We start from the raw sequence: 27,881 nt of genomic DNA on the forward strand, positions 1-27,881 counted from the left end.
CGTATGTACTCATAAACTGACGACTATAGCTACCGAAAGCTGGCGAGACTAGAAATAAACTTCCCGTCAGATTTTTCCAAATAAAACCCTTATCGATGAACACATGTCGTTGTCGCAACGTTTTTTGAGTAACACAAAGTATAAAGGTGCCAAAAATATATATACTTAAATAGAAACCTGTATTAAATGAATATATAACTGATATTTTTCCAAAATGATCTGTACACATCAACAGTGACAAATTTGTGATTTTATTTTGAAGGCAGATATCGTCAATTTCCCGGTCTTTTGTGGTTGTCTCTGAGAACTTGACGCAGCTCGCAAACTGAACCCAAACATCATCAGCTGTCAAGTGTTGATGACGTCACGGTGTGCGACGCAAGTCATGCCTCCTGCCATACATACATGGCTGGGTGTCCCTGAAGTTATGCTGAAAGAAAGAAGCTGAATTCATTCCTCACTTTGTATCATGAAGGGACGCGTGAGTCGCCTTTAAATGACGATAACTATAAAGTCGTGTTGCCAATAACAGAAGAATAGCTGTCTTTAAGTAACTAAAGTCTGACAGTCTGACAGCATGCTAGCAACAGTAGTAAGCTAGCTAGTCCTTTCCAGGGTTATTCATTAGTGTACACTAGCTAGGTATCTGTGCTAGTTCTGTAGTCAGCTGTTTTAGAGGATTACAGTTACAGTTATTACAGTTTGTGAGTGTGTTATGCAAAATCAGAATTGCAGCTGACGTGGTAAGAACCAATGTGCATCTTAATAAGCTAATAATCTACATTTAGTTATCATCAGGCAGCTAGTCTAACGGTTTGACAACCTAAGATGGGCTCCAGATTGATATCCAAAGCCAGAATATGCTTGAAGCCCCTAAGCCCTGTCTTCCACCAAGGAAGCTCAGGTCTCTTCACCATAAAGACTGTGGCTTCTCTGTCAAAATCACCAAACCTGCCTATTGCAGCTCGGACTCTGTGCATCGATGGCACTAAGCCTAGTAGACAGACAGACAGAAGGATCAGGGGACAGACCGACGGACCGGGTGGATTTAAAAATAAAACCATCAGACACAGAGAGGAAGAGGAATGGAGGGACGGTGCATCGGAGGGAAGACAGAGGCCTTCCTTCCCCAAGTCTGTGTTCGCTGCTGGGACGGCAAAGAGGACGACAGAGATGCTGAGGAGGAAAGCAGCCTCGGCCTATCAGGAGGAGGAGGAGGAGGAGGAGGAGAAGGGGGGGGGGGAGCCTGCAGGGAGAGCAGCTAGAGGAGCAGGTAGGAGAGACTGCAACTGCCTACCTTGGTGAAAACAACATCTAACTTTCTCCATATTTTGTCATTCTTCCTACTACCAGCCCTTGCATGATTGCTCTGTGGAATACTGTAAGGCCCTGAAATTTGCACTGTTTGGTTGCTTGTAATTTCTGGCAATGTAGGAACTGAAGCTTATTCTACTGTTGTACTCATGTAAGTTCAGTAAGTCAAATGTAAAAAAATATATATTTTCAGCCAGGGCATGTGAGCATGTTACTCATTCTCTCTGTGTTGTGTTTTGTTGTTTTTCATCTCAACTCCTTGTGAATGGAGGTCATTCGAATTTATAGCTGAAATGCTTTTAATTGTGCATGTGAACAAGGCAATTCAAATTATGGATTGTCACATATTTCCACGTAATTTCGTTCATTATTCCTGCTCAGTTTGGAAGTCTAAAGTTTGGACAAATGAGGTTCCAGTGTATCATGAGGTCAAAGTCCACTTGATTTCACCCCTTTGACGAGTGGCGACCTTTCACCCCCTAACTCTCTTCACTGTTCTCTGTCCTTATAAAGCAGGAAGGCTGTAGAAAACCCTAAACATATTCAAGAATCATCTTTGTAATGTAATCCACTGAAACAAAATGTTTGTCTCACAGGGAAGGTGCCGCCTCCTGAGCGGCCGCTCTCCGCTGCCGAGTGGAGGAAGCTGAGAGAGTCGTCGGCCAATCCGCAACGCTTCGAGGTCCAGATGATGGCGGCGCTGTTCATCTCTGGGGCCGAGCTGGATATCGCCAAGTGAGAGGAGGAGGGAGTGTGTTGTTTTTTTTGTGTGTGTGTGTCTTTGCAGGCCATTTTCTGGACTTGTGTGGTACACTAATGGGCTGGTGATGCTACCAGTCTCTTCTTATGCCTTAGTATTACAGTTCTTACCATGCTGCAGTCTGTTTACAGTGGAGAAAGAAACCATTGTTGGTGTGTTTTTCCTGCTCATCTATGCCTCACTGTGTATAGGTGTTAGGGTATTAGGGAATGAATATAAGTCAACAGAAAGTCCTCACATTTTTTTTCCCCCCATCACACCTTTCTGCCTCAGGTCCCTGCTGACGTTTGTCGCCACGGAGACGGGGACACTGTCCTACCAGCTGTTGCTCCGGTACCTGACGCTGTGTGTGAGCGGCGGCCACGATGACGAGGTGTCCGACGTCTACGGCATCATGCGGGGCAGTTTCCCGTCTCTGGACACCGGAGCCTCCAGCCTCTTCATCAAGTCTTTCAGCCGGACGGAGCGGTGGAGGGAGGCCGTCAGCATCCTGCAGGAGGTTAACAAGGTGACTGACTCAATTCTAAAGTAATGTTATTATTTTAATTATTGCTCGCTGGCAGCAGTATTTTGTTATTCTACCTGTTGCTTTTCCGTTACACCCCTCCCAGTGAACGATATTGCATTTGGATATCGCCCAAGCCTTCAATCTGATATTTAGAGGGAGTAAAGAAATGTTTTTTTGATTGATAACTGCTAATATTATTACTTAAATTTGAATAGTAATTTGTTACACTTTGTGATTTTCATGTTTTCGCTTCCATTGAAGGATTACAAGGTTCCTCTGTAGGTCGAGAACATTCTGCCACCCTCGGCTCTTATGAAACTCTTTCACAACCCATTGGATCATGTCAAAAATGCATTTGTCATCAAGCTAAAAATAAGGCTGTTTTTCCTCTCTTTATCTCTCTGTGTCTCTTCCTGTCTTTCTCTCCTTCTGTCGTTTGTCTCTTTCTCTCCTCACCCTCCTTGTACTTGTCTCCTCTCTCCTCTCTTTCCTCTTTGTTTTTCTCTCCTCCTCTCCCGTGCTCACATACACTTTTAAGTGCTACTACCTTACACCCTCCTATTTGAATGTTTGTTGTTGCTGTTGTTGTTTTGTCTCTGCTTTAGTTCCAGTCAATCCAAGGTCCTATTTGCTGACATTTCTTTCTTTCTTCTACAATTCTTTTAGTGTTAGCAGCTCTTTAAGCCAGGTGACCCCCCCTACCTATTCAATGGTAGGAGAAACTCTGGGATACATTAGGCCTGTAAATGAAGAGTTAATTTATGAAAAACAGTTGAACAATTAAATGGCTAAATAAAATGCGCAAAGAAAATAAACTTTCATTGCAGGTTTTACAGCTGTGGTCAGAAGGGAACCTCCATCATAATAACTATAATAACTGATATTTAAAAAAAGGCCAATAGCGGCCCAATATATCAGTCTAACCCTGCTCTGTACATGGTTTTGTTGTCATCCCAACAGGTCCTTACCCCGGCAACACGCAACTACGGCGACGCCATCGCCGGGGCGTTGCTGCACGGCGACACGGCCACCGCCTGGGCGCTTTATGATGAGGTCATCGAAAAGGGACTGAGCCCACAGCAGGAGACATGGGACACTCTGTTTAAAGGAGGAGTGAGGGAGGAAGCGGAGGGCTTGTCTGGGTCTGATTTCCAGGAGAGGCTGTTGAGCATTCTGCTCTACATGAGGAACAACCAGGTTTACCCCCAGCAGAGCCTGGCTGGCAGCATCAAGACCTGGTTCGAGAGGTACGACCAGACCAGAATGTGATAAACATGACTGACAAGATATTATAATTTGGTCAATGTGATAAAATATTAGATTTAGGGTAAGGTATGGTGAGCCCCACACCTCGTCATACCCTGTTGACGCCCACGCCTGACCTAATTTTCTGTCGTTTGTTCTCCCTCCTTTCTTTTTCTTTCCTCTTGGCTGTCTCTCTCTCCCTTTTTCATCCTCCTTAACGTATTTTTTCTCACTGTCCCTCCTCTCCTCTCTGTCTTTCTCTCCCTCCCTGTCTTCAGTCTTGCAGGGCAGAAATGGAGAGGCAGTTGGACCAGCGTTAACCCGAAGTAAATGCATCGCTTCCCACTTGATCATGATGCCTTCATAGCAGCTTATTTTATATATGTATATGTATATGTATATATATATATATGTATATATATATATATATACATATATATATATTTTTTTTTTTTTTGACATTTTTCCATTTAACAACTCTATATTCAAAGTTTTCTCCCACCCACCAACCTGTTGCTATACACATACATCTATCTATAATTATATTCATACATATCCTCATATATATTTATATCTGTCCATATGTACAGATACACACATACTGTACCATCCATACCTACACACTCCTTCAGAGGGAATCTATTACATCTTTAACCTTGTACAACATAAACAAAATTTAAATGATGTATAATATGCATAATGGATCGTATAGTGTTAAGACATCATAGCTTTTTATTCACTTTTTCATTCATCAACAGTCCAGTCTTAGGTGAGAGCATGTAGTGAAGTGTGTTCACTTTATCTATATGTACCTGCAGGTTTTTATGTATGTTTACTTGCATGCACACTTTTTTGCGGCGTATGTTTCTTCTGTTTTGCATGCCTTTGTGTGTCTGTATGTGTGTGTATATTTGTGTATATGTTTGAGTAATGTGTTCAATCATTCATGTGTGTGTGTGTGTGTGTGTGTGTGTGTGTGTGTGTGTGTGTGTGCGTTTAGAGGTGTGTGTAGGTGTTGCGGGTCAGAGTTAGAGTCCATCCAGCTGACTAATGAGGAGTACCAACAGCTGAAAGAGAGAGTCATGACTGACATCATCCAGGGACGAGATGTCTTCAACAAGACCACGCCCGAGGTACACACACACACACACACACACACACACACACATACACATACATACACTTATGTAAAGCAGGGTATCCTCTCCCTAAGCTCCTCTCCCTAGCCTCCACTAGGTGGCGTCAGCGCTACACATGCAGTGACCAGGCAGTCGAGGTTAATTGAAGCAGGTTAACAGACTCTGTGCCGCTCAGAACAGCTGCTTTCACTTTCTGGATGAGTGAGAGGAAAGCGGCTCATGAACAGATCCCCTTTTGATGCAGCTTCAGGGGAAACTTGAAGGGAAATGTAGTTCAGACAGACTTTAAACTGTTAACACCATTAACAGATCAAAGACAGACGATTGATAGGTTTCTCGAGACTGGTCTGACCTTGATATTTATTAATGCAGTCTGAGAAGCAGAAGATGATACAGTGGGTCTTTGAGTTGTCGCACTCTTATTATAAACTCATTTGGTTTTGTAGTGCAGCTAGGTTATCTAGTCCAGGATTAATTTAGTCTCTACAGGCTAACAAATATAAAATAGATGTTTAGATCTGGTTCTCCGATGATCATAAAGCAATACACCAAGTTTTTGGGAGATTGATTCGTTTGTCAGTTAAACCGTTATGTGATGAGAATACAGACACCAAAATCATCCATTTGTCCCCGGTAGATCATTCTCTCCAGTGCTCCATGCTAACACTTTAGCATACACTATGTTCAGTGATAGTAGGCGACTAGCTTTATCGCAAAAGTGAGAAACTGAGAGCTTGTAGCAGCTTTAAAGCTAAATGGTAAGCAATCTTAAATGATATGCAGCTAAGTCTGGCAGTTTTGTGTAGGAGATAGGTAAAATTTACACAAAATTGTGATATAAAGCTAACATTTCGAGCTAACAGGGACTATTTTCCCTGTTTCCATTGGAAGTGAAGGTGGTGGGTGATGCAAGACTGTGCAGCTGAAAAATCACTGAGCAGTGGATGAATTTGTGGTTGCTCACCTGAAATAGTTCCAAAAATAAACCTTAGCTGTATCAAGTTAATGATATTTCATTTTTAATTTACGGACAGAGAGCAAGTGCGCATACCTCTCCATGTGGAAATATCTCCCTCTCTTTTTTTCAGTCGTTGGGGGTGGGAGTTTGTTGATGGAACAGTCAGTTCAAAATGAGGGGATTTCCAGCATGCGGAGCGCCATGTGAATCAGTCCGGACCACAGCTACTGTACCTCCCGACGAGCAGACAGACATTCAATTCAGCTCGACTTTATTAATCCCCCCATTTGGAGCAATTGATTTTAAGGGCAAACAGAGTGCTTCAGACAACAATGAGACAACACACGCCAAAACAGGGAGGGAAACAGGGACAGATGGAGGAAGAGAGGAAACTCGCCACGTATGAAACTGTGTTCATATGTGGCGAGTTTCAGCACAGCCGACCTGTATTCTCACACTTAGAGAGTCACTTTCTCACAGCCCGAAACACATTTTTGCAGTCCATTCAGTATGCTAATCAGGTATAATGTATACTGTTTCAAGGTGACTAACTTATCAGCATATAATGTTTTATTCTGCCAGCAGTAACTTCCTTTGTTCAGGCTAGACAACGCTATCGCAACGTAACCACAAGCTTTAGATACCCATACAGATACACAATGTGCTATCTGTGTGTCTGACTAATGTCTTTTTAGTATGTAAAGAATCGGCTGCAACACTCATTTCCCCATGAAGAATACAGTTTTCTAATGTGTTATTTTAACTCATTTCAGTTCAGTACAATGCATGTTACACTGCAATACAACAGTAACAATCATAGGAAATAAAAAGGAAAAATAAAACGCATATATACAGGATCTGCAACTAAGTTTACTACTACTACTACTACTAATACTAATACTACTACTATTACTACTATTACTACTACTACTATTACTACTGCTACTACTACCACTACTACTATTACTACTATTACTACTACTACTATTACTACTACTACTACTTCCACTACTACTATTACTACTATTACTACTACTGCTACTGCTACTGCACACCATGCAATCAACAAATGCATGACAAAGAATAGGCCCAATGATCTGTTTCATGCCTTTGGGTTCGCTTCCCTGCAAAATCAGAAATAAAACCCTCACCAATAATAGACAGGTGACTCACAAGATAATGAAATATGACATAGTGAAATCAGGCTGCACTATTATAGTATGAAACATGAAGATAAGATGAAAATGTAATGATCTCTGTGGGGAAACTGGCAGCAGCTAAATGACTAGGATACAGTATGGAAAAATAGAATATAAACAATAAAAACAATAAGAACAATATAAACTAAAAACAATTGTGGGGTTAAATAAACATATGCTGCATGTTAGGTAGTGTTTATGGGTGGGAAGTATGAGAAAGAGTATGGATTACTTTACCTGCAGTTACTTACAGATGTTACTTACTGTATTGGTTGCTTACTTAAATATGGATTACTAAATAGGAAATATGTGCTATATACATCAATATAAGTAAGTAATATAGAATCAAATATATAAATATTTAAAAAATCAATATATATAGTGCATGAAATAGTGGAACCCTGAAAAGTATCAGAAAGTCAAGCATGATGCACCTTTTGTTTTTGGCATGTGGATGATATGTAGGTCAGTGGTAATCCAGTTTGGTAAGTTTTCATAACAATGTTATGGTATGTGTGATTATGGCGCGCATATGTGGGAGACTGTGCTTATGTACGTATGCGTAAATGTATCTGAATGTGTGTGTGTGTGTGTGTGTGTGTGTGTGTGCAGTCATATTATCCCCAGTGGCACAATGAGCTGGTTTCACATGTCAGCGCTGGAAAGTCCCTGGATAATTATACTGGACTTTCTCTCTGTCTCTCTCTCTCTCTGTCTCTCTCTCTCTGTCTCTCTCTCTCTCTCTCTCTCTCTCTCTCTCTCTCTCTCTCTCTCTCTCTCTTTCTCTCTCTGTCTCCCGCTCCCACTCTCATTCTCTCTCTCTTTTTTTCTCTGCCGACTCTCTCTCTTCCACTCGTTTCTTTTCATCCCTCACCCGTCCTCCATCGGCCATCTCTCTCTCCTCACTTCTATATCTCCGTCCATCACCCATCAGTCTTGCGCTCTACATTCTCCCCTCCCCCTACCTCAGTCTCTCTGTAATAACCCCCACCCAACACACACACACACACACACAAACACACACCACCCCACTCTACCCCAGTGTGAAACCACACACTGTAGTGGTAGCAGGTATTGCGTCATAGGTGTGTGTGTGTGTGTGTAATTGCTCTGAATCAAAGCAATGAAAAGATGAGATATTGGAACACCAACAACACCTTATTTAGCAGACATTTTATATATATTATTGCCTTTTGTGTGTGTGTGTGTGTGAGACAGTGTGCACGCAGTGAGAAGTGTCAGTCCGGGGGAATTCACAGCAGCCTATTTCCATATCGCTGCTATCTAAAAGTGAAAGTACCACCAATGTTCCCCTGCTGGAGCCTTAATCAGCCGCTGCACAACTTTCCTCTCATGCTGCAGTGCCGCACCACAGTTTTTTTTTCAAAGACTCAATCAAGACCCAAAAGGTGGGCGAGAAGATTCAAACGGGCCTGCAGTTTGTGAGAAATTAATATTCGCTGCATCCCTACAGACTGTGTAACCCTGACTCAGACATTGAATACGTATAGACTCATTTTCACGCTATTGTGAGTCTCACCTGAAACTCAGTTGACTTTTTAGTGATACATTACAGTACAGTCACTTGATAGAAACTTGAGCATCAGCATCAGACTATCCAAATAAAAGTGTGACCTAACATAATATATATAGCTGAGTAGTGTAAAAGTAGGTCACATTTTGTCATATTAGCTTGTAAACATCAGTCTAGGTTCAATATTTAAAGCAGTATTCCACTTAGTTTTAACATGGGGGTTATTCAGCTCTTGACCGCCATGAAAACCAGAATATAAAATACTCACCAAGATCGGATGCAGCTGGACGAGTTTGTAGCGTTCAGATTTTTACTCCCCATTCATTTGAATGAACCACGAAAATAGAGTGAAAACTGACATTTAACACGTTGGTGAACAGATTCAACAACAGATCCTGCTTTTAAGACAACAAAGCAGTCCTGGGTCCTTCATCATTTTGCATTTCTATTCTTGGTTTACACTAAAATTAGTATTTAAAAATAAAAGTAGATCCGCTCTCCCAAGCAGGAACTATCTCTCCTAAATGGTATTCCTCCGCTATGTTCTCTTCTGTCAATTAAAATGCTGTTTGGTGAAATTCTGTTCTAAAACGTTGGACCCACAGTCAGTTGAAAATCACAGCAGCAGGATCTGTTGTTGAATCTGTTCACCAACGTGTTAAATGTCAGTTTTCACTCTATTTTCGTGCCTTATTCAAATGAATGGGAAGTAAAAATCTGAATGCTACAAACTCGTCCAGCTGCATCTGATCTTGGTGAGTAGATTATATTCTGGTTTTCATGGCGGTCAAGTGCAAAATAACCCCCCATGTTAAAACTACGTGGAATATTGCTTTAAAGCTTACTGTACTGTGCACTTTAGCACAGTGTATCTTCCTGTCAGTTAGGCTGTTAGCTGGCACTCTGCCATGTCAGTACTGAGAAGGAAAGAGCAGGTAGATTTATTACAGTTAGGCGTCTTGTGATCAGTGAGTCATAAAAGCAGCCAGCCGTCAGGTCAGTCAGCCCACAGCTGGGGTTCAGCCACGCTCCTCAGCCACAATAAGGAACAAACACTTTGCTTTTTATAGAGAGGTGTGCACTAATGTACTGTACATATTCAGGTCAGGCACACAAATGAATAAATCTGCTGTTATATTCAGTGAGCTCAAAAAGTATTTGGACATAAACACATTTTCAGATTTTTTTTGGACTCTGTACTCTTTCTTTCCTGAAATGACTGTGACTTTAAATTGAGGTAATTTGCCGCCACACCAGATGAACGATTAAAGAACCGCAGCATCTATTGGCCATGATCTGCAGATTATATAAAGTAGTCATTTTTAGTACTGTGTGGTGAAAAATTCTTGTAAATTGTCTTCCAGTAAGCTGCAGCTGACACGCATCCTCATATTGTTTATCATGTTGTTCTCAGCCTTGTTGCATTTTAATGCATCCATATGAATGAATTCAATTGGAGACTACACACTGCACTGTAAAATACTCTCTATGGTTAAATTACATAATTTCATGGTATACTTTACAGTGAGAGGTATCAAGCTGATATAATTTATATAAGGATAGGGGATTTTTTTTTGTTTTTCTGAAAATATAATTGATTTTTGTTTATATTGGTGGTTGTTTGCCTTAAGATGATCACTGACTGAGGTCATTTACCCTTACATAACTTTTTACAAGTAAACAAGAGTCTGAGTAAACCACAGTCATCATGAATCATCATGCTTCATAATATACATGCATTACTAATGGTTATTCTTTCCCAATTAGCTCTATGAAACTGAGACTAAGCAACCTGACTAAAACATCTGGGATACACTGCTGTTTTTAATAGAACGGGGAGATTTCTTATTATCTTGCCCCATCATTATCCTCCTCCTCATATCTGCTCTCTCTCTCTCTTTCTCGCTCTCTCTCTCTCTCTCTCTCTCTCTCGTGTAGGAGTTGCAGAGATTCAAGACCTTTGTGAAGAAGAAGCCGCCGTTTGATGTGGTCGTAGATGGACTCAATGTTGCAAATATCATCAGGGGCAAGCAGTCAGAGACGGTGACGATACACACACACACACACACACACACACAAAGTGTGATTTGAAAGGGGATAACCAAATGTTTAAGGGGGAAACGAGAGGGAAATCAGGAATTTACCTGTCTACTCTGTACGCGCGCGCACACACACACACACACACACACACTCTCAGAATAGGCTCGGTAGGAGTTTTAGAGTTTAGTTTTTAGTGGTTTCTTCCTACATGTGTGTCTGTCCAACTCAGGGGCTTTTCTGCCTGTTGTGCTATGACTAACCATACAGGGTGTATGTGTGTGTGTGAGTGAGAGTGCAAGTGTGTGTGCAGTTGGGGAGATTATCTTTATTACTGGCCATTGCCCTATTTTAGCAACACCTAGCCTACTTGTCTGCCTGCCCACACGTCTGTCTGTGTCTGAATGTGTGTGTGGTCGCCTAGTTGACTGTCAGTCTGTCTCTCTGCTCTAAACTCTCTGTGTTTTAAATCAGCAGAAATTCCTTGTCAAATGTGTGTGTGCAAGACAGAGAAGGAGACGCAGAGCAGAGAGACGGATAAACATATTTCACTATCTTACTGTGTTTTTAAAGTAATAAACGCCGGCATTTTCATATAAATAAATGTATGTTTTGCTACTCTTTCTCACCGATTGATATATCGATACACAATAGTGATTCAACCGATATCCAGTTGATGAAAGCTTTTACATTGTCTGTTCTAAACACCCAGAGTTTGGTAGCTCTTTCCTGGGAAAAATCCTCTAGCGCGTGGGAAATGATGCATTTTACGTTGCCGGTTTGTTTGGAATCAACAGAAGAAGAACTGGGTAGTTAGCATGAGCAGTGATAGCCACCATGGCTGAACAGATAAAGAACAGAGAAACTCAAACTGCATCAACAGAGAATCCAAGGAGGAAGACGTGACAGTACTGGACACACTGTTTGATTGACAGGTGATCGCTGGGAAGAGCAGTGCAGAAACACCACAGCAATGTGGCTGAGCAACAAAGATGGAGACTAAATAAAAAAACAAAAATACGAGAATGTCGCATAATAGATTTGTCGATGTCTGAGGCCGGCAGTCCAGAGCGAGGGAACTTCCCAGCGGAGGAACCGGACTTATCAATGGACTGACTGTCCTGGGAGGATGAGAGGAGAAAGAGACAGAGAGAAATAACAAAATCCCAAAATAAATTGGAATACGCATTTGACCCTAAACAGCAGCAGACTCCCTGACCATCGTGACTGATGCTGAATTGAGGAAGTCCCAGACAGAATCCAGATACAGCCTGGCAGTAGAAACGGAGAAACGAAAAAGTATAATTCCTGGTACATTTACAGGAATTATATCCAATTTAAGAGGTTTATTCCAGACAGGGCAAGTCAGGGAATTTGATCAAATTGTCTGGGGAAGTGCAGCGGATTGCGGATATCAGGAAATTTTACAAATGGGTCACTTGACAGGAAAATAGCAGACTTTTACATCCTGTTTCATACATTCATTGCATTAGATGGTGGTTTTCTGCCCAGTTGTAGTGGAACCCAGCCTGTTCACCCCTTTAGAAAAACAACAGTAACAAACCAAGGAGGAATAACATTTTTAGGTCATTTTTCGTCATGGAAAAGTCAAGAAATTTGACATCGGGGCCATGGTGGGAACTTTTTAATGCCAGTGAGAAAGAAATAAGAAACCAGTGACAGAATTGAAATTGACATGAAAATGAAAACAGCTGCAGACAGATCAGAATATCTGCTTGATCGGTAAAACAGTGCTCCAAGAACATTTTTAAGGCCTCTAAAGCTGAATTTAAGATTTTAAATGCTACATATAACCATATTCTAAGGCTTTGACTTCTGGTAATATAATTGAAGATGTTTTGAGGTGGAGACAGAGACAGCCACTCTGACAGAGAGAGAGAGAGAGAGAGAGAGAGAGAGAGAGAGAGACCTACGGTAACTGCATCTTTACTGTGTATCCAGGTTTCTCCTGCATCGATCGTCAAATAATTCAGTTGTGTGTGTATGTGTGTGATCCAGTTGCTGGCGGTGGTGTCGGAGCTGGAGCGTCAGGGCCAGACGGTGCTGGTTCTGGGGAGGAAACACATGCTGCAGCCCTCCAGGTCCTGGGACAGACACAACATGAACCTGATCCAGCAGAAAGCCCACTGCTTCTTCACTGAGAACATGTAAGCACCTGCTAACAGAACAGAATAGCATACAGTAGACACAGTAGGCACTAAGTCCTTACTTAGAGACGCAGCATGAAGCTCACACAACAGAGAGCACACTGGCTTTTTACTGAGAACATTTAAGTGGCTGCCAGTGAATCTTTTCTCGGAGGGGAATTGTGGAAACGCAGCGTTCTTTGCAAAATTGTCAAACAATTGTTGCAACTTCCTTTGACACACAGTTTTGATCAGTCTGCCCGCTTTTCTTGTAAATAAACAGAAATACCACAAATAGCTTTGCAATTTTTCAATAAAAGCAAAACTCAAATGTTTTTGGTTGTAGTAATCACAGGCTGCAAAGCGCTGCAAAACCCTGGATGGCTGAATAAAAGAATAGAAGAAGGAATGTGAACTCACAGTCAGCGCATTGTAATTCCACCCTGAGTTTTGTTCATTTCTCCGTCCCGCCGCCCATCAGTTCGGAGGACGACCCCTTCCTGCTGTATGCCACGTTGCATTCTGGGAACCACTGTCGCTTCGTGAGCAGGGACCTGATGAGGGACCACAAGGCCTGCCTGCCGGACGGAGCCACCAGGCGGCTCTTCTTCAAGTGGCAGAGAGGCCACCAGCTGGTGGTGGATGGATACATCGTGGTGGGCAGGAGGGTCCGATTTCAGGTGAGGAGGAGGAGGAGAAGATGGAGGGATGGAGGGTCATAAGAGAGGAGAGAAGGAGGAGAAAAGAGGGAGGGAGGGAGTGGAAAGAGGGAGAAACGTGAACTACTTTACCCCTAGTATCAAATCTACATTTCTAAAACAATGTAAGCATGACATGGTGGCCTCTTTAATTAGCTAAATGTTAGATTCTGTGTTGGCTGTCATTGACTTTCTTGTGTGTGTGTGTGTGTGTGTGTGTGTTGCAGAGCATTCCCAGCTATGACACCATAGTCCAGACAGCAGGAGACTCTTGGCATATTCCCTATGATGACACGGAGGACAGGAGCACCTATGAAGTACCACAGAGATGGCTGTGCCTCACCAAGACTCACTGAACACACACACACACACACACACACACACACACACACACACACACACACACACACACACATTCACTCAACTAAAAGTATAGCATTTTTGGTGCTACATCATTTCCAAGGATCATATGCTTTGATTGTAACTGTGGACCTGTAAATAAAATATTTGTTTGAACAAACACAATTGCAGAGCCCATACTTTTTTATTTATCTTAGAATGTATAAGAAATTGAAATTGGGTTTGATGATGATGATGATTATTATTAATACTATATGTTATCACAACAATACAAAGGGGCAGCAGGGTGGTGTGGTGAGAAGGGAGACTGTGCTGAAGCGGAAGGCCCTGGTTCAATGTCCCATCACAGCAAGCGAAGAGATCACAGCAAGAATGATTTTCCCTTTTCAGGCTGTTTCGTTTGATTCATTATCAGAGGCCTGGAGGCTGAAAAATATTCAGTATTTACAAGGAAACAAAATAAAACCTTGAGGAAAAAAATAGACATGATAATAAATTTGTATAGTAGAAATATGTTATTTTTCTATCCTATCTATTAGTTTATTAATTTGTCAGTTAGGTCTAGGGTTAGTTTGTTTTTTCATTCATTTGTTACTTAAGACTAGTCAATTATGGCTAGCCTTTGTTTCTTAGTAAGGGTTCGGGTTAGGCTTAGTCACTCAGTCAGTCAGTCAATTATTTGGTCAGTTACTTATTATTCGTTAATTGTTAGGGCTAGGGTTAATCAGTCATTTGGTCAAATGGTTAGTTAATTAGCTAGTTAATTAGTGCTAGAGTTGGTTGGTTAATTTTTTTGGCCGGCCGGTTGACCCGGATATGCAAAGGCTCGTTCTGACAGAACACTTCCGGGGCTGATCTTTTCCATGTTTCTCTTCTGTTGTCAGCTAATATACTAGTTTCAACTTTATTTTACACCGGTTTACCTCAGTTATTTCCAGCTACTATGTCTCGGGGGTCGAGTGCGGGATTTGACCGCCATATCACCATCTTCTCCCCGGAGGGAAGACTCTACCAAGTCGGTCAGTACTGGGAGAGATGAAGAAAACTTAACCTGCTCTGTCATCACCACAGGCTAGCCGTGCTAACCAAGCTAGCACCTCTTGTTAGCCCATTCAGCGTTCACAGTTACCTAGAAAAATAACTCATACCACAACAGTAACTCGTGAGAAAGCTAACATAACGTTACTTAACATAGGGTTTATTTAGGTTAAATAATTTGCAAACAAGATACAGCTTGCTAGCTACATTAGCACTATTGCTAACATGTGAAAATCTTAGTTGTGCTAACATAGCTAGAAATGCACTATTACTTTAACGCTGTCTCTAGTTATTCTGAACGTAAATGTAACATTTATTATAACTAAATTGCCGTTTTCAATCGTTGTCATTGTTGGTGACTGTTGTAAAACTGCCTTTTAAAAGTTCATCCAGCCACCAGCGACACTTGTCAGTGTGATGTAAGTGGCTAATTTAAGCTAATGAGTTCACTAAGTGAATCTGTAATTACTGCCAATAGATACAGCAAGCGTTGTTAATATATGTGGTATGTATTACGAGGCTGTTTTGCTTGTTGTATTACGTTTTGTTTTCACAGGGCTCTGTTGTAGTCTTACATCTCATCGATTTTAAGTTCAAATACAGGCAAAAATTTGTAGAGCAGGGCTTCTTAAACGTCTCAACCCAGGTCCTAAACTGATTAAGTTTCAATATCACCCTGGGACCCAGGCTCAGTTAAACATACTATTACTAAACAGACAGTTATAGAAAATGGCTGATCTTTTGCAAGTCATCATAACCATGGACTGGTTGTGTTAATGGCTGGCAGCAGACCTGGGACCTGGGTTCAGTAAATGCACTAGTACTCTTATCAAGTGAAACAAAACGCTGACCCGTTACAGGCTGTATAGATGATGGTGCATAGATGAAGAGGCATTAGTCTATACAGCAACCCACAAAATTAGTTTGGTTCCTGAGAAAAGACCACTGTTGAAGCTCATGAGCTGTGTGTTGTTTCCCCTGTCTGTCTCCAGAGTATGCCTTCAAAGCCATCAACCAGGGAGGACTGACCTCTGTAGCTGTCCGAGGGAAGGACTGTGCTGTGGTCGTCACGCAGAAGAAAGTCCCAGTCAGTACAAATGACACGCTATACACACACACACACACACAGGTTCTTCTCTCACCTCCATCAGTTAAAACCACAGAAGATCAGATTGGATTTGTTTTCAACTAGCATGCAGCAAAGTTTATGCGTCACCCACATATTGCTTTATTACACTCACCGCCACTGGAGACATGTGGCACTCTGTTATGATAACGCATTAAAATCCAATTTCCAGAGATGGAGGTAACATAGAGAGCATTATTTCTCTTGTTGGGATCATAGTGTAGAGCAAATTAATGGATTCATTTTAACAACTAATTGTTTACAAGTTGTGAATGTTGTCAATTTTTGTTTACATGTTGCAAAGTGACGCATGGTCTTGTTGTCGCAAATACTGATCACTAGTTTCTTAGTCAGTAAATCAGCTAATATTGACAGATACTGATTTATTAATGCACAGCATCATGTTTCAGATTGTAATTTCTCTAATAATGCTTACGCTTCAGTCTTTGTAAACTATTCATTCTTTACATATAGTTGAGAAGTCACAAGTTGAGATGGGTTTTTTGTTCAAATGGTAAAAAAAAGTAAACTATTGTTTTCTGGAAACTTAATCTGGAGTCATATTTGTGAGGGAGCAGTTTGTATTTCCATGCCATGCACAACCAATGATTTTGCTCCCCAGCTATCATTACGGTTATTGTCTCCCAAAAATGTTGTGTCTATCACTGGCGGAGTGTGTGGTGTGTGTTGCTCTGTTAGAAATGTCTGTGTCTCATGTTTTTCCTCAGGACAAGCTGTTGGATTCCTCTACAGTCACACATCTGTTCAGAATCACAGAGAGCATCGGCTGTGTCATGTCTGGCATGACTGGTAAGTGATGGCCTGTCCAGCTGACGGTAAATAGACAGTGAATTCAGGCATGTGGATAAGAGAGTGGGCTTTATGGAACAAAGGTTTTAAAAACTACTGTCAAGGATTCAATTGTTAGCAAAAATTGCCCATCCACTCCATGTTGCCTCATTGTTGCCGTGTTCACGATTGTCCTTATTAGGAGCTGGAAACATGTCCTTCATTATAAATAGTCGGCTGTCATTTCAGAGCTACAGAGATACCATCAGTGTGTAATATTAGTCCGGTGCCTACTCTCCTTTCAGCATTACAGGGATCACATTACAGAACATTAGTCGATTAAACTACCTATCCATTTCAAAACAGTATGAAACATGTTGCCTCTCTGACTGGTAAGAAAAGACCCGTCATGACTTGCAGATTCATCATATAGCAAAAACTATTCCAGGGCCAAATTCTCCTGACTGGCTGATGGACGCGGTATGAAGGTGACAGTCAAGTGGTCAAAACCTTCAGCTTCTATCCTTTTTTAGCTAGTTATTGAAGCCATATAAATTAACTCAGCCATAACCTTTCTCTGTAATAACTTCAGGTGTTTTGATTGCGTTCAGCTTATTCATTCATTCATTCACTCATTTGTGTGAAATGCTTTTTGTGTCTCTCTCAGCGGACAGCAGGTCTCAGGTCCAGAGGGCGCGGTACGAGGCAGCTAACTGGAAGTATAAGTACGGCTATGAGATCCCAGTGGACATGCTGTGTAAACGGATGGCTGACATCTCCCAGGTCTACACACAGAATGCTGAGATGAGGCCGCTAGGCTGCTGTGAGTAGTGTGAGTGTGTGTGTGGGTATAAGAGAGATAAATGTCCGTTAGGGTTGTTTATGTGTATGAATGTAGGGTTTGACCGATGTATTGGTTTGCCAATATATCAGGCCAATATTGGCAAACCTGTCAGTGTCATCCACCTCCGTTAATGAATATTATGTTTATATCAGATGTCTGACCAGTGTGGTGTGGGAGGCTTTTACTCAGTTTCATTAGTATGGCCTTCAGTGGAGAGTTTTAGCATCCCATGATGGTCTAAATTCTGTTTCAGAGGCTTTTCAACCCTGCCTGAATCCTTGAATGTTTTTTGGTGGCTTGAAAATGGTCAAATTTAAAGGTCTAGCCCTAACATTCTCCTACAGGATTGTTAAAACTGTTGTTAAAGAGACCACAGACCACCTCTTTTTTAGCCAGCAGCACTCAGAAGACGGTTTGGGTAAAGCACTGTTTGTGGTTCCCTACTATGTGGAGTTCAGCATCTTTCTGCCAAAACTGAAACACATTTTAATCTCACCGCTGTCAACAGCATCCTTTCCATTGTAAACAAGACAAAGAAGCCAGAGGTGTTAAGAGACGTCTTTCCCTCTTTCTTATTGTTTCCTATCATCCTGCCTTTTTTTCCACCCCCCCCTTGCTTCCTTGTTTCCTTCCTCTAGGTATGATAGTGATAGGCGTGGATGAGGAGATGGGTCCTCAGCTGTATAAGTGCGATCCAGCTGGTTACTACTGTGGCTTTAAGGCCACCGCAGCTGGAGTCAAACAGACTGAAGCCACCAGCTTCCTGGAGAAAAAGGTCAAGAAGAAACTGGACTGGACCTACGAACAGACCATAGAGGTATGGGACACACACACACACACACTACATGTAACACCAGGCTTCTCAAACTCATGGAAAACCTGGTAGACGCATTATCACAGTGTGGCCTAAAGAAAGCCGTACTGGTCGGAATGCCATGGAATTTTGAGGTGTATTCCAGACAGGAAGAGTCAGGGAATTTGATCAGTTCTCTGGGGAAATCGGGGAATATGAGGGAATTTTACAAATGAGTCGCTTTACAGGAATATAACAGAATGTGTTTCCAACTCGTTTCACATTCACTGCATTAGCCGGTGGTTTTCAGCTGTTTTTCTCCACCAAAAGTCCAACTGTAATAGAAACCAGACTGTTTACTCCTTTAGAAAAACAACAAGAATAAGCCAGGAGGGAATCAAATTTTTAAGATGTGGAAGCGTGCCGATCTAGTTATGCAAATGGTGGGAGCCCTGACATTGACACAATAGTATTATGTGAGTCTTTCTTTCTATGATATGAGTCTTTCTTGAAAACAGTGAACATGCCATTTGCAGTCTATTGCATACTGCTACAGTATAACTGCAGCATAAGAGATGCACGCGCATCTACAGAAACACACACTTGGATACACTTGCAAACGCAAACTGACATTCGCTCACTCATGCGTGCACGAGTTGTCATTCACTCGCTTCAGTTTCCACTTTCCAAATGTCTCTTTCTCTCTGACGCAACGCTTAACCTTTTTCTCTCTCCTCTCCTCTCCTTCCCTTCCTTTCTTGCTTCTCTCCACCTCTCCTCTCTCCCTTCCTCCCAAAACAGACCGCCATCTCCTGTCTGTCTACCGTTCTGTCGATCGACTTCAAGCCCTCTGAGCTAGAGGTGGGAGTTATCACTACAGAAGAACCTAGATTCAGGTGAGTGTGTGAATATTTTCATGAGAGAGAGAGAGAGAGAGAGAGAGAGAGAGAGAGAGAGAGAGAGAGAATGTCCTCAGCCACAAGTGAGGAATCTGATCCTAGTTGTTCATTGGCCAACAGTAGAAAACTGGTTGTACTAGGCAGCTTCCAGTAGCTAACGGTAGCAGACTGTGGTTTTACTGGGAAGCTGCCAGGTGTGTTTGCGTGTAACAGAATGTCAAGTTGGGTGTTGGCTGAAAACGAGCATGCGTGCATGAAGTTTCACAAAAGAAAAGCAATGTAACGTTTGCCTTTCAACAAAACATGTTCAACTGTTGAATAACATAAAAAGACACTAGGATAACAGATCATAAAATGTGAAATCAGTAAGGCCCTGCAGCATTTTTGGGGGAAGCCATTGCTCCTGCCTTTGCTCTGCAACTATTGACAGCTTGTTTGAAGTCTTGCATCCTGGTGCTAAAAGCTGAAATGTTAACTTTTAGTACTTTTAGTGCTAAAAACATGCTAAGCTCAGGAATACGCCACAGAATCCTATTAAAAAAATTAGAAAAAGAAACCATTGTTGTAAATAAAGTTCCCCAAAAGCAGGGGTAAGACTAAAGTAAGTGCTCACATGGGCGTGAAGTTTCTCTACATATTATGGGCATGCAAAATCTGGTATAATAAATCCTCCATCGTGCGTGTTAACGCGCCTCTGTGTGTTCCAGGGTTCTGTCAGAGTCTGACATCGACATTCACCTGATGGCTCTGTCCGAGAGAGACTGAGGAACCCGGGCGGCCATTTTTGCCGCCGCCTTCGCCGTGACCCAGGAAATGAATGATGAACGGTAACACCAGAAAAGCCCCGCCCCCCCTCACACAAAAGTCTCGTCTAGAAGGAGGATAACGGAAGAGTCGGTATCGTCCAGTCAGGATGGGAGTGTACAACACATGCACAGGTTGAGGTTGAGTCGGACACAAAGCAAAATAATGTAGTCTGATTGTTTTGTAGATGCACTGAATGTGTTGCCATGATCTAGAACACATCTTGACTTTATGGGACTCCCCAACAAACTCCCACCCCACTCCTGACTGGCCATATTAATACCGACCCCTCCTGCATTCTCCTTCTAGTCCCACTGAGACGTCCTCACTGCAGCCAGCTGCCAAATCTCACAGAGCCCGGAGAAGCGTTTGACATCCAAAATCAGACCCATCGTACGACACTCGAGTCTGATATCTTGCCGCTAGGTCGATGACGCGTCGCGCAGCCATTGGCCGCAGCGCCCTCTGCCTGGCTGCAGTGTAGGCCACCAGGAATGCCGCCTTCAAGGACTGGACAGCGATTTTTTTTTTAAGTATATAATAAATGAATAAACAATGCAACACCAGATATTGAAAAACTAGAAATAAATCGAGTCGATGACCGGACAGTGACGTCAGCAGATTCAAAGATGGGGGTGTGGTAGTTGGTACAGTGACACTTGATACCTCTTCAAGTATATAAGATGTCAGCCAGGAGTCACTGCGTTGAAAACAGTGCTTCCCAACCATTTTTTGACTCAGGGCTGCCACAACTCCCAAGGTCCGCGTCTCTCTGTAATTTCATTCGTCTCGAAGTCTCTGAGGCTTGATGCCCCCCCTCCCCTCCTCCTGTAGCCCAGCGTTGGGAACCACTGGTCCAAGATAATGTTTCTGCTCTGATGTACTTTTTCAATAACCCAGGGCAGAGCAGCAGGGAATTCTCCCACTGCGACATTGTCGTCGTCACCGTCGCACCCCCGTGTTTTGAGTCTGTTCACGTCAACGTCCGTGTAAAGTCGCTGAATATTTAACTTCTCCCCTTCCCTCCCTTTCTCCCTCTGCTCCAATCCTCCTACACTCTCCTGCCATTGCTGTACATTACTGCAGTTCTATTAAAATACAATGTTTTTGACAAACTCTAAAGCTTCTATGTTGTCTTTTCCTTAGACGGTCTGTGGGGGTAATAGTTCGCTGGTGTGGATGTGGACTTTGGCTGGGTTCGGTTCACTTTCAACACAGTCAGTTGAGGAAGTGGATTTTCTTCATCATCTTGGTTGTACCAGAGTCTGTGTTAAAGATCAGTCTGGTTGGACTGTTGGTATCCATCCTGGATGTAACACTTAAACTGACATTGTTTCTGCTCCTATTGTCTGGCAAGCAAGAGCTGCGTTGGTATGCATTTACACTATAACAGCAAATCTTATATTTAGCCCTTTGTGGTACAGATTGGATGTTTCCATGGCTGTTTAAACAGGAAGAATTAATTTCCTGTGGTTATGGTTAGTTAAAAAAAGGTCTTTTGTGCTTGCATTTAAAACTTTACACAATATTTTGTACAAGTCTAGTTGTTGTGCTGGTATTGTAATGAGGGGAGATGAAGAGAGATGCCATTGTCTTTGTTAGCTCAAAATAGATGTAAATTTGTAATGCAAACTCACTGGTGGCCAACTTTTCTGACACCACTCCACACTAAATAACACTGCAATACACATCGAATCAATGATGGTTTAAACTAGGTCATTAAATGCTTTGTATCAGGGAGTCTGCAGGTCCTGGAAAAGTCTTACAATGTCTCAAATCATATTGTCTAAACTCAAAGACTTTAAATGTCTTGATATGTCTTAAATCCACTTTTAGAGGTCTTAAAAATGTTTCTGGTGCGCTGGTTTTCCAGTAAGAAATAGGCTCAGCAGTATTCTCCTAGGTCTACAGTTTTTTTTTCTTTCATTCACATTGATTTCAGTTGCAAAAGAAGTCTTGGATTTCATCCTGGCATTAAAAAGGTCTTAAAAAGTCTCCAATTTAACTTCAAACTTGCAGCGTCAAGCATATGCAGCGAGCCGCTGGACCCTGATCACATTAATTTGGAGCACAAAGCTGGATTATAAGATAATAGAATGTAATTTTAATGAAATATATAAACATCCTGTTGCTCAGCGGAGATTCCCTTCTTGTCGGCTGAGAAGCAGGAATGTCGGGAACAGCTGACTGTTCTGTTCTGGGAATTTCCTGTTGCTTGCCCTTTAGCCCCGCCCTCCCCAAAACTTCCTGATTTAGTTGGCCGAGTGTCATTCCGCACATACACACACACACTTTCACTCGCTTTATCTCTCCCTCGACACACACACACAGCATGAGGAACTGTGCGGTAGCCAGAATTGGTCACCAGTTCCTCATACAGTAGAAGTGCTGTCATTTTACCAGCCAGTTTCCTCCATGACATGCATTATATGAAAATTTAGGCGGCTAGTCGGGGAAACAAAACTCAGCTGTCATGGCTTGCATCGGCTGAAGTTATACAAGCACAAAAGAACGGACAGCTGGGGAAACAGCCTTTAAATTGTGGTTGTCGCTACGAGTTGCATGTGTTAAACTTACTTTTAGGTCCTTGTGTGTCTAATGTACAGGTGTGAATACAGCTATTTCTGTCCTTAATTCCCATCCAGACTTAGTTTAGGACCTAATATGCAGTTTTCCAATCAAAAATCATCAACTGTTTCTCCACAGTAAGTTAAGGACCCGTTTTAATCTTCCCGTGACCCAAAATTGGGAGCCGACCCAGTCTCTGGAAACCCTTTGGTACATAATAAACACAGTAGAGGCTGAACTTGAGTTAAATAGAAGTGTTTTAATTTAACTGGAGTGTGCTGGACCGTTTGCTGTCTGACATTTACAACCCGCTCAACTGTACACATTCACAGCTTCCATAAAAAATACATCTTTGTATACACAGCATTTACAATATCGTACAACATAGGTGTTGCAGGTACATCTGTGTGGATGGATGTTTTGTGACTTTGTTTTTTTTGCAGTGTCCACAGAATATAAGCGATCCGCTATCATACAGCAATATGAAACCCCCATCCCGTCATAATTTGTCGTATTTTTGCGTCCGAACATGCGTTTGCACTTCCCGCGGTCTCGTTGGTTTATTCAGCTGTCAGTCTCTCGGGTTTGTTAGATTCACCCTCGCAGCTGTCTTGTCCATCCCTCCGACCTGTCCGTCCGTCCGTCCGTGGACGCGCCCATGCTGTGTCGTCCACGTTCCTGCGCTCCTGTGACATCATCGCAGGAGGGAAGTGGACGCGCCGAGGCCGTTTCTGTTGTCCGCCGCCGCCGTCATCGCAGCCTCCCGCCTCTGCGACTTCCTCTTTTCCGGCTTCCCGCTAATGTCCGTTCCACTGGATGTCGTCGTATCCCACCTGCAGACGGGCGGAGGAGAGGAAACGGTTACAGAGTTATACTAGTTGGTCTAGGGTTGCACCGGTGTTGTCATTAGTTTGGCTTTCAGTGGAGAGTTTTAGTGACCCATGATGGTCTAAATGATGTTTCAGGGGCTTTTACACCCTGACAAGAATACAAATCTGGCAAAAAGCAACCTTAATAATTTTGGGGAATTTTTTGCCATGAATTAAAAAAAAATTCCAAGATGTTGAATATTGGCTATATGCAGCTTCAATCCAAAAAACACTGGTATCAGCCTTCAAAAGCTTATGTCACTTGAACCCTAATTTGGTCGCCCTGAACATTTTTAACACAGACACACACACACACACATATATACAGTCCACACACACCTCCTCATCAGACTGCCCGTCCTCCTCTTCCTCGCTGTCTTCCGACTCGCTGTCGGGCAGCTCCCTCAGTGCGGGGCTGGTGAGCGGGTACAGCTCCTTCCTGATGTCGTCGTCGTGGCGACCGTAGGTGAGGTGGAAGGGGGAGTGGCCGCCGTAGGTCAGGTGGTTGGCGTCGGCGCCGCCCTTCAGCAGCAGCCTGACCAGCGAGAGGTTCTGCTGGTCCACGGCCAGGTGCAGCGCGCTGCGGCCGTTACACTGCTCCTGCAGGAGGGGAGGGGGACAGCAGACTTAATCAGTACGGGGATTCACAGTGTCAGAGCAGGGTCTATTTTCTGTGTATACTGTCAATACAGCACAGATATAAATGGGTGTCTACCAGTCCTGAAAGTGTCTAAAAATGTCTTAGGCTTGCAGACACCCTGTAGAAGAGGCTGAATACTGTTTGTTGCGGATTATATACCCTGCATGTGTATGTATATGTGTGTGTGTGACATGCACATGGTGTGTGTTGTATACCTGTGCGTTGATGTCAGCTCCCAGAGCCACCAGGCTCTCCACCAGTGACAGGAAGCCCTGCACTGAGGCCAGGTGGAGGCAGTTCTGACCTGCAGAAAACACCAGAGGAACAGTTCAACAACTGACACCAGACCAGCACATGTCATTTTACACCAGCGTTTTCCTAGGGACTGCTCCGGGATCCAAAGGTGGGTGAATTAAAATGGGCCCCCACATTATTCTGTAACTGGAGAAGTATAATTTGGTATTCCAGCAATAATATCTGCTTAAAGCATTCTGAAAGTCCCTGCTATGATTAGGCTGAATACTTTTTGGGGGGAAACAGACTACCTAATAAGGCCATTTTCGTTACATAAGCCAAAATCAGTTTGGGTCATGAGAAATTATTTTGAAAATTCGGTTCCCTAGAGAAAAGGGTTGCACACCAGCCAACAATGCCATACCAAAGGCTTTAAAATGTCAAGTGCGAGAGTCTAAAAATGGACTTTCTGTCCTCTCCGTTCGGAGCCGAGCGTCTAACATTATCTGCCATGTAATGGATGGGTTTTAGTCAGCGTGTGATTGAGTGGGGCATGAGAGGCTATGGCATTCCCCTTGCTTGCAAAAATTTTTAAATACTTCCTCCTTCCTAACCATAGTATTTAGGGATAATGTGCAGCAGAAATGACTCTCTTCCTGCCCACCATTCCTACTGTTAAATAGTAGTTAGAGCACAGCAGTTAGGTCAGTGTCTCCTCCGTTTCCATTCAGCAGTGATGAGCCACCGCAGAACGAAAATGGCCACCACTGCTACAGAAAATAATAATGTAGAAACTTTGTAATTTAACCTACCTGTGCCAAATTGTCACATTTTTGCCACCAAAACACAGCTAAGTATAAGTCTAATGCTCACAATTAGTGCTTTAGTGCAGACAAGGAACCAAAACTAAACCACCACCACAACTGCTGCAAGACAAATCTTACCCTGGTAGTTGCAGGCGGCCATGCTGGTGTTTAAATGCTCCGACTGACAGTTCTGCGTGATGGCGCTGAAGCAGACCAGGTTGCCACGGCGACAGGCGATGTGGAGGGCCGTGTCCCCGCTGTCGTCCACCAGCGTGGCGTCGCAGCCGGCCACCAGGAGGCGCTCGCACACGTCCGCCTGGTCCGTGATTACCGCTAGGTGGAGGGGAGTCTAGATGTAGATGGAGAGGTGAGTTATTGTCTCGGCATGTAATTTCATTATTCTTCCTTTGATCATAGACATACAGTGCATCAGGATTGATTACTAATACAGCCAGGTGGAGGGGAGTCTAGATACAGTGGGTAGATAGAAAGTGAGAGATGGAGACAGATTGAGAGAGAAAGGGGAGAGTGAGGGGAAAGGATAGATGATAGAGATGAGGAGGGGTAAATAACTCGTATTAATCTTCCTCAGAGACACACACGGTTCTCACGCACCTGTCTCTGGTCATTCTGTGTGTTGAGGAAGTGTGTGTTCCTGGACAGGTTGATCATGGTTCTGATACAGTCCTTGGCCTCGTGGATGATAGCCAGGTGGAGCAGCCTGCAGAGACAAAGGGGACAGTAAGGAACCTGTTAGAATACACACTTACATCACCAGGGCTTGAAATTAGCACTAGCCACCGGGGAAATGCCGGTACATTCTGTCTATGGCTTCAAATCTAGAAGCCTGTAGGGACAACTGTCCACAACTAGTAGGGAACTAGTGACACATTTGAGATACTGACAGCAAAAAAAACACCTTCAACAAAACTGGTAATGGTAAATGCATATATCTTTGATTAATAAAGATTATTTCAGCAACATCAAATAGCATTATCCTAGTATTTTGGGTCTTGGTGTCATAAGTTAACTTGGTATCAGTTCAACTCTACTTGGAGAATGTTAGAATGCACAATGATTACCTGGAAGGACAGTTGAAAAATAGTACAGATAACAACACTATGATACTGAATCAGATACAGGTCAAATGGAAACTAATGCAGAGAATGTAGTGTTGGGAGATATACTGAAGGAGTACTGAAGGAGATAACACAAAAATATGGGTAAAAACAGGAAAACTGGGATTTCCATTAGAAATCAATGGGAGTTGTGTCCAAAAAGAGGAATTCTGGAGTATTCTGGTGTTTCATCACACACAATAGGCCACGGACCGCCATTGGATAAGGTTTTGTCTATGGAAATTGTGTTCACATAGTACTGAATTACATAGCTGTCTACACTGTATGTCTGGGAAAAGTCCAGAATAGTCTGGTGAAATGTATCATATATTTCTATAATTCTCAGTTCTGATTGGCTAAATTACGTTCGAAGCCGTTGTAAAATACCCAATAAACGTACACCTTTGACCTTATGGCACTTCATTTACGTTGCGCTGATTGAAAATCATCAACCACGTTGTTTAGCCACTACGTTACTGTTTAAGAACTATATTGCTCGGCGGCAGAATGACAGTTAATTATTACCTATTTAAAACGAAATGATTTATTGAACATTTGAAGTCTTTCTTTTTATTGCAGGGGGGTGTTGCCTATTTTATAAAAGTAATAAGCCACTCGACACTGTGATTTACAGGTATTTAAAACAGCCAAAAGGGTTTTGGCCAACAACGTCCAGTGGCTTATTGCTGAATTTTAAAGTTTTTTCTTTCCCCTCGCGTCACGGGGACGCGCATCGGTCGGATTCCTTGGCGGCGCGCCCGGGACTTTCCCAGGCAGCCGAGTCTGACCCGCGGCCATAGTAGATTCCCTTCTGATAATAGTCTGTTGTTTACGTCCAATACCTCCGTGCCTGACCACAACTAAACCCATTATCAAACTGGACACCAGTTCTGTGCATTGTTAACACTGCAGTCGGGTACTTTTACAAGCCCTAATGCAGAAACTAAGCCTAAACTGGGCCTGTGTGTTGTAATGACAAGGCAGAGGAAGACATTATTCGCAACAGGAAAGGGATCATATTACCTCCAAGAGCAAAGCTAGGCCTACTCGCGACACTGCACGGCTAGTTATCGCCCCCAAAATGCAAAAATAGCCCATGCTTAACGCTCTATTCCCGGTCAAACTTACGTATCTCCGTCCTCCGTGATCTGTGCTTTCCATTCCTGCTGTTCTCCGGTTACAGCGGGTTGTTGTTTGTGCTGCGGCGGCAGACTATCCACCCGGAGCCGCGTCAGCTCGGCCGCCACAGCCTGGTATTCCTCCTCTTTCAGCGAGTCCAAACCGCTGTCCAGCCGCTCTTCTGTCGTCTGAGCCGGCTTCCCCTCTTTAGAGTCCTCGCCGTAATCCATTTGATTCAATATACTGGTCCGGTGAAGGTCCATGGCGGTGGTTTTAGCTAGCCGAGTCGAGGTGCGTTTGGTTGTATCCTTGTGGAGTTGTGAGGCAGTCTGTAA

The 27,881-nt window shown here is 42.9% G+C and overlaps 3 protein-coding genes across 4 annotated transcripts; 2 read left to right on the forward strand and 1 right to left on the reverse strand.

The window, feature by feature from the left end:
- Nucleotides 1-406: 406 nt before the first annotated feature.
- Nucleotides 407-14,064, forward strand: prorp (protein only RNase P catalytic subunit). Of its 2 annotated transcripts, XM_071918978.2 has the most exons (10): nt 407-1,273; nt 1,911-2,049; nt 2,348-2,582; nt 3,543-3,829; nt 4,106-4,153; nt 4,828-4,960; nt 10,596-10,700; nt 12,714-12,862; nt 13,323-13,521; nt 13,767-14,064. In XM_071918978.2, exons 1-10 carry the CDS (start codon nt 829-831, stop codon nt 13,893-13,895), a joined length of 1,869 nt encoding a protein of 622 aa, XP_071775079.2. In that variant the 5' UTR covers nt 407-828; the 3' UTR covers nt 13,896-14,064. The 2 variants fall into 2 exon arrangements, with proteins under 2 accessions (XP_071775079.2, XP_078145696.1); XM_078289570.1 differs by lacking the exons at nt 13,323-13,521; nt 13,767-14,064 and adding an exon at nt 13,188-13,269.
- Nucleotides 14,065-14,758: 694 nt separating this feature from the next.
- Nucleotides 14,759-21,308, forward strand: psma6a (proteasome 20S subunit alpha 6a). The gene is made up of 7 exons (XM_071918937.2): nt 14,759-14,918; nt 15,930-16,024; nt 16,792-16,873; nt 17,520-17,675; nt 18,335-18,513; nt 19,291-19,385; nt 20,096-21,308. Exons 1-7 carry the CDS (start codon nt 14,843-14,845, stop codon nt 20,151-20,153), a joined length of 741 nt encoding a protein of 246 aa, XP_071775038.1. The 5' UTR covers nt 14,759-14,842; the 3' UTR covers nt 20,154-21,308.
- A 1,691-nt stretch (nt 21,309-22,999) lies between these two features.
- Nucleotides 23,000-27,881, reverse strand: nfkbiab (nuclear factor of kappa light polypeptide gene enhancer in B-cells inhibitor, alpha b). The gene is made up of 6 exons (XM_071918958.2): nt 27,556-27,881; nt 25,925-26,030; nt 25,448-25,658; nt 24,485-24,573; nt 23,969-24,229; nt 23,000-23,593 (listed from the first exon to the last, which is right to left on the reverse strand). Exons 1-6 carry the CDS (start codon nt 27,807-27,809, stop codon nt 23,558-23,560), a joined length of 957 nt encoding a protein of 318 aa, XP_071775059.1. The 5' UTR covers nt 27,810-27,881; the 3' UTR covers nt 23,000-23,557.

This window comes from Centroberyx gerrardi, chromosome 17 (assembly GCF_048128805.1).
Source record: "Centroberyx gerrardi isolate f3 chromosome 17, fCenGer3.hap1.cur.20231027, whole genome shotgun sequence".
NCBI lineage: Eukaryota > Metazoa > Chordata > Actinopteri > Beryciformes > Berycidae > Centroberyx > Centroberyx gerrardi.

What these genes read in the sequence shown, in the direction of transcription:
- nfkbiab (XM_071918958.2), bottom strand. Translation starts at nt 27,809, where the DNA reads ATGGACCTTCACCGGACCAGTATATTGAATCAAATGGATTACGGCGAG. An exon ending in ATCACGGAGGACGGAGATAC is followed by an intron (nt 26,031 to 27,555) that starts GTAAGTTTGACC and finishes TTGTCTCTGCAG; the next exon opens with GCTGCTCCACCTGGCTATCA. An exon ending in GGCCGCCTGCAACTACCAGG is followed by an intron (nt 24,574 to 25,447) that starts GTAAGATTTGTC and finishes TGTTTTCTGCAG; the next exon opens with GTCAGAACTGCCTCCACCTG.
- psma6a (XM_071918937.2), top strand. Translation starts at nt 14,843, where the DNA reads ATGTCTCGGGGGTCGAGTGCGGGATTTGACCGCCATATCACCATCTTC. An exon ending in GATGAGGCCGCTAGGCTGCT is followed by an intron (nt 17,676 to 18,334) that starts GTGAGTAGTGTG and finishes TCCTTCCTCTAG; the next exon opens with GTATGATAGTGATAGGCGTG. An exon ending in ACAGAAGAACCTAGATTCAG is followed by an intron (nt 19,386 to 20,095) that starts GTGAGTGTGTGA and finishes TGTGTGTTCCAG; the next exon opens with GGTTCTGTCAGAGTCTGACA.
- prorp (XM_071918978.2), top strand. Translation starts at nt 829, where the DNA reads ATGGGCTCCAGATTGATATCCAAAGCCAGAATATGCTTGAAGCCCCTA. An exon ending in TCAACAAGACCACGCCCGAG is followed by an intron (nt 4,961 to 10,595) that starts GTACACACACAC and finishes TCTCTCGTGTAG; the next exon opens with GAGTTGCAGAGATTCAAGAC. An exon ending in GCAGGAGGGTCCGATTTCAG is followed by an intron (nt 13,522 to 13,766) that starts GTGAGGAGGAGG and finishes TGTGTGTTGCAG; the next exon opens with AGCATTCCCAGCTATGACAC.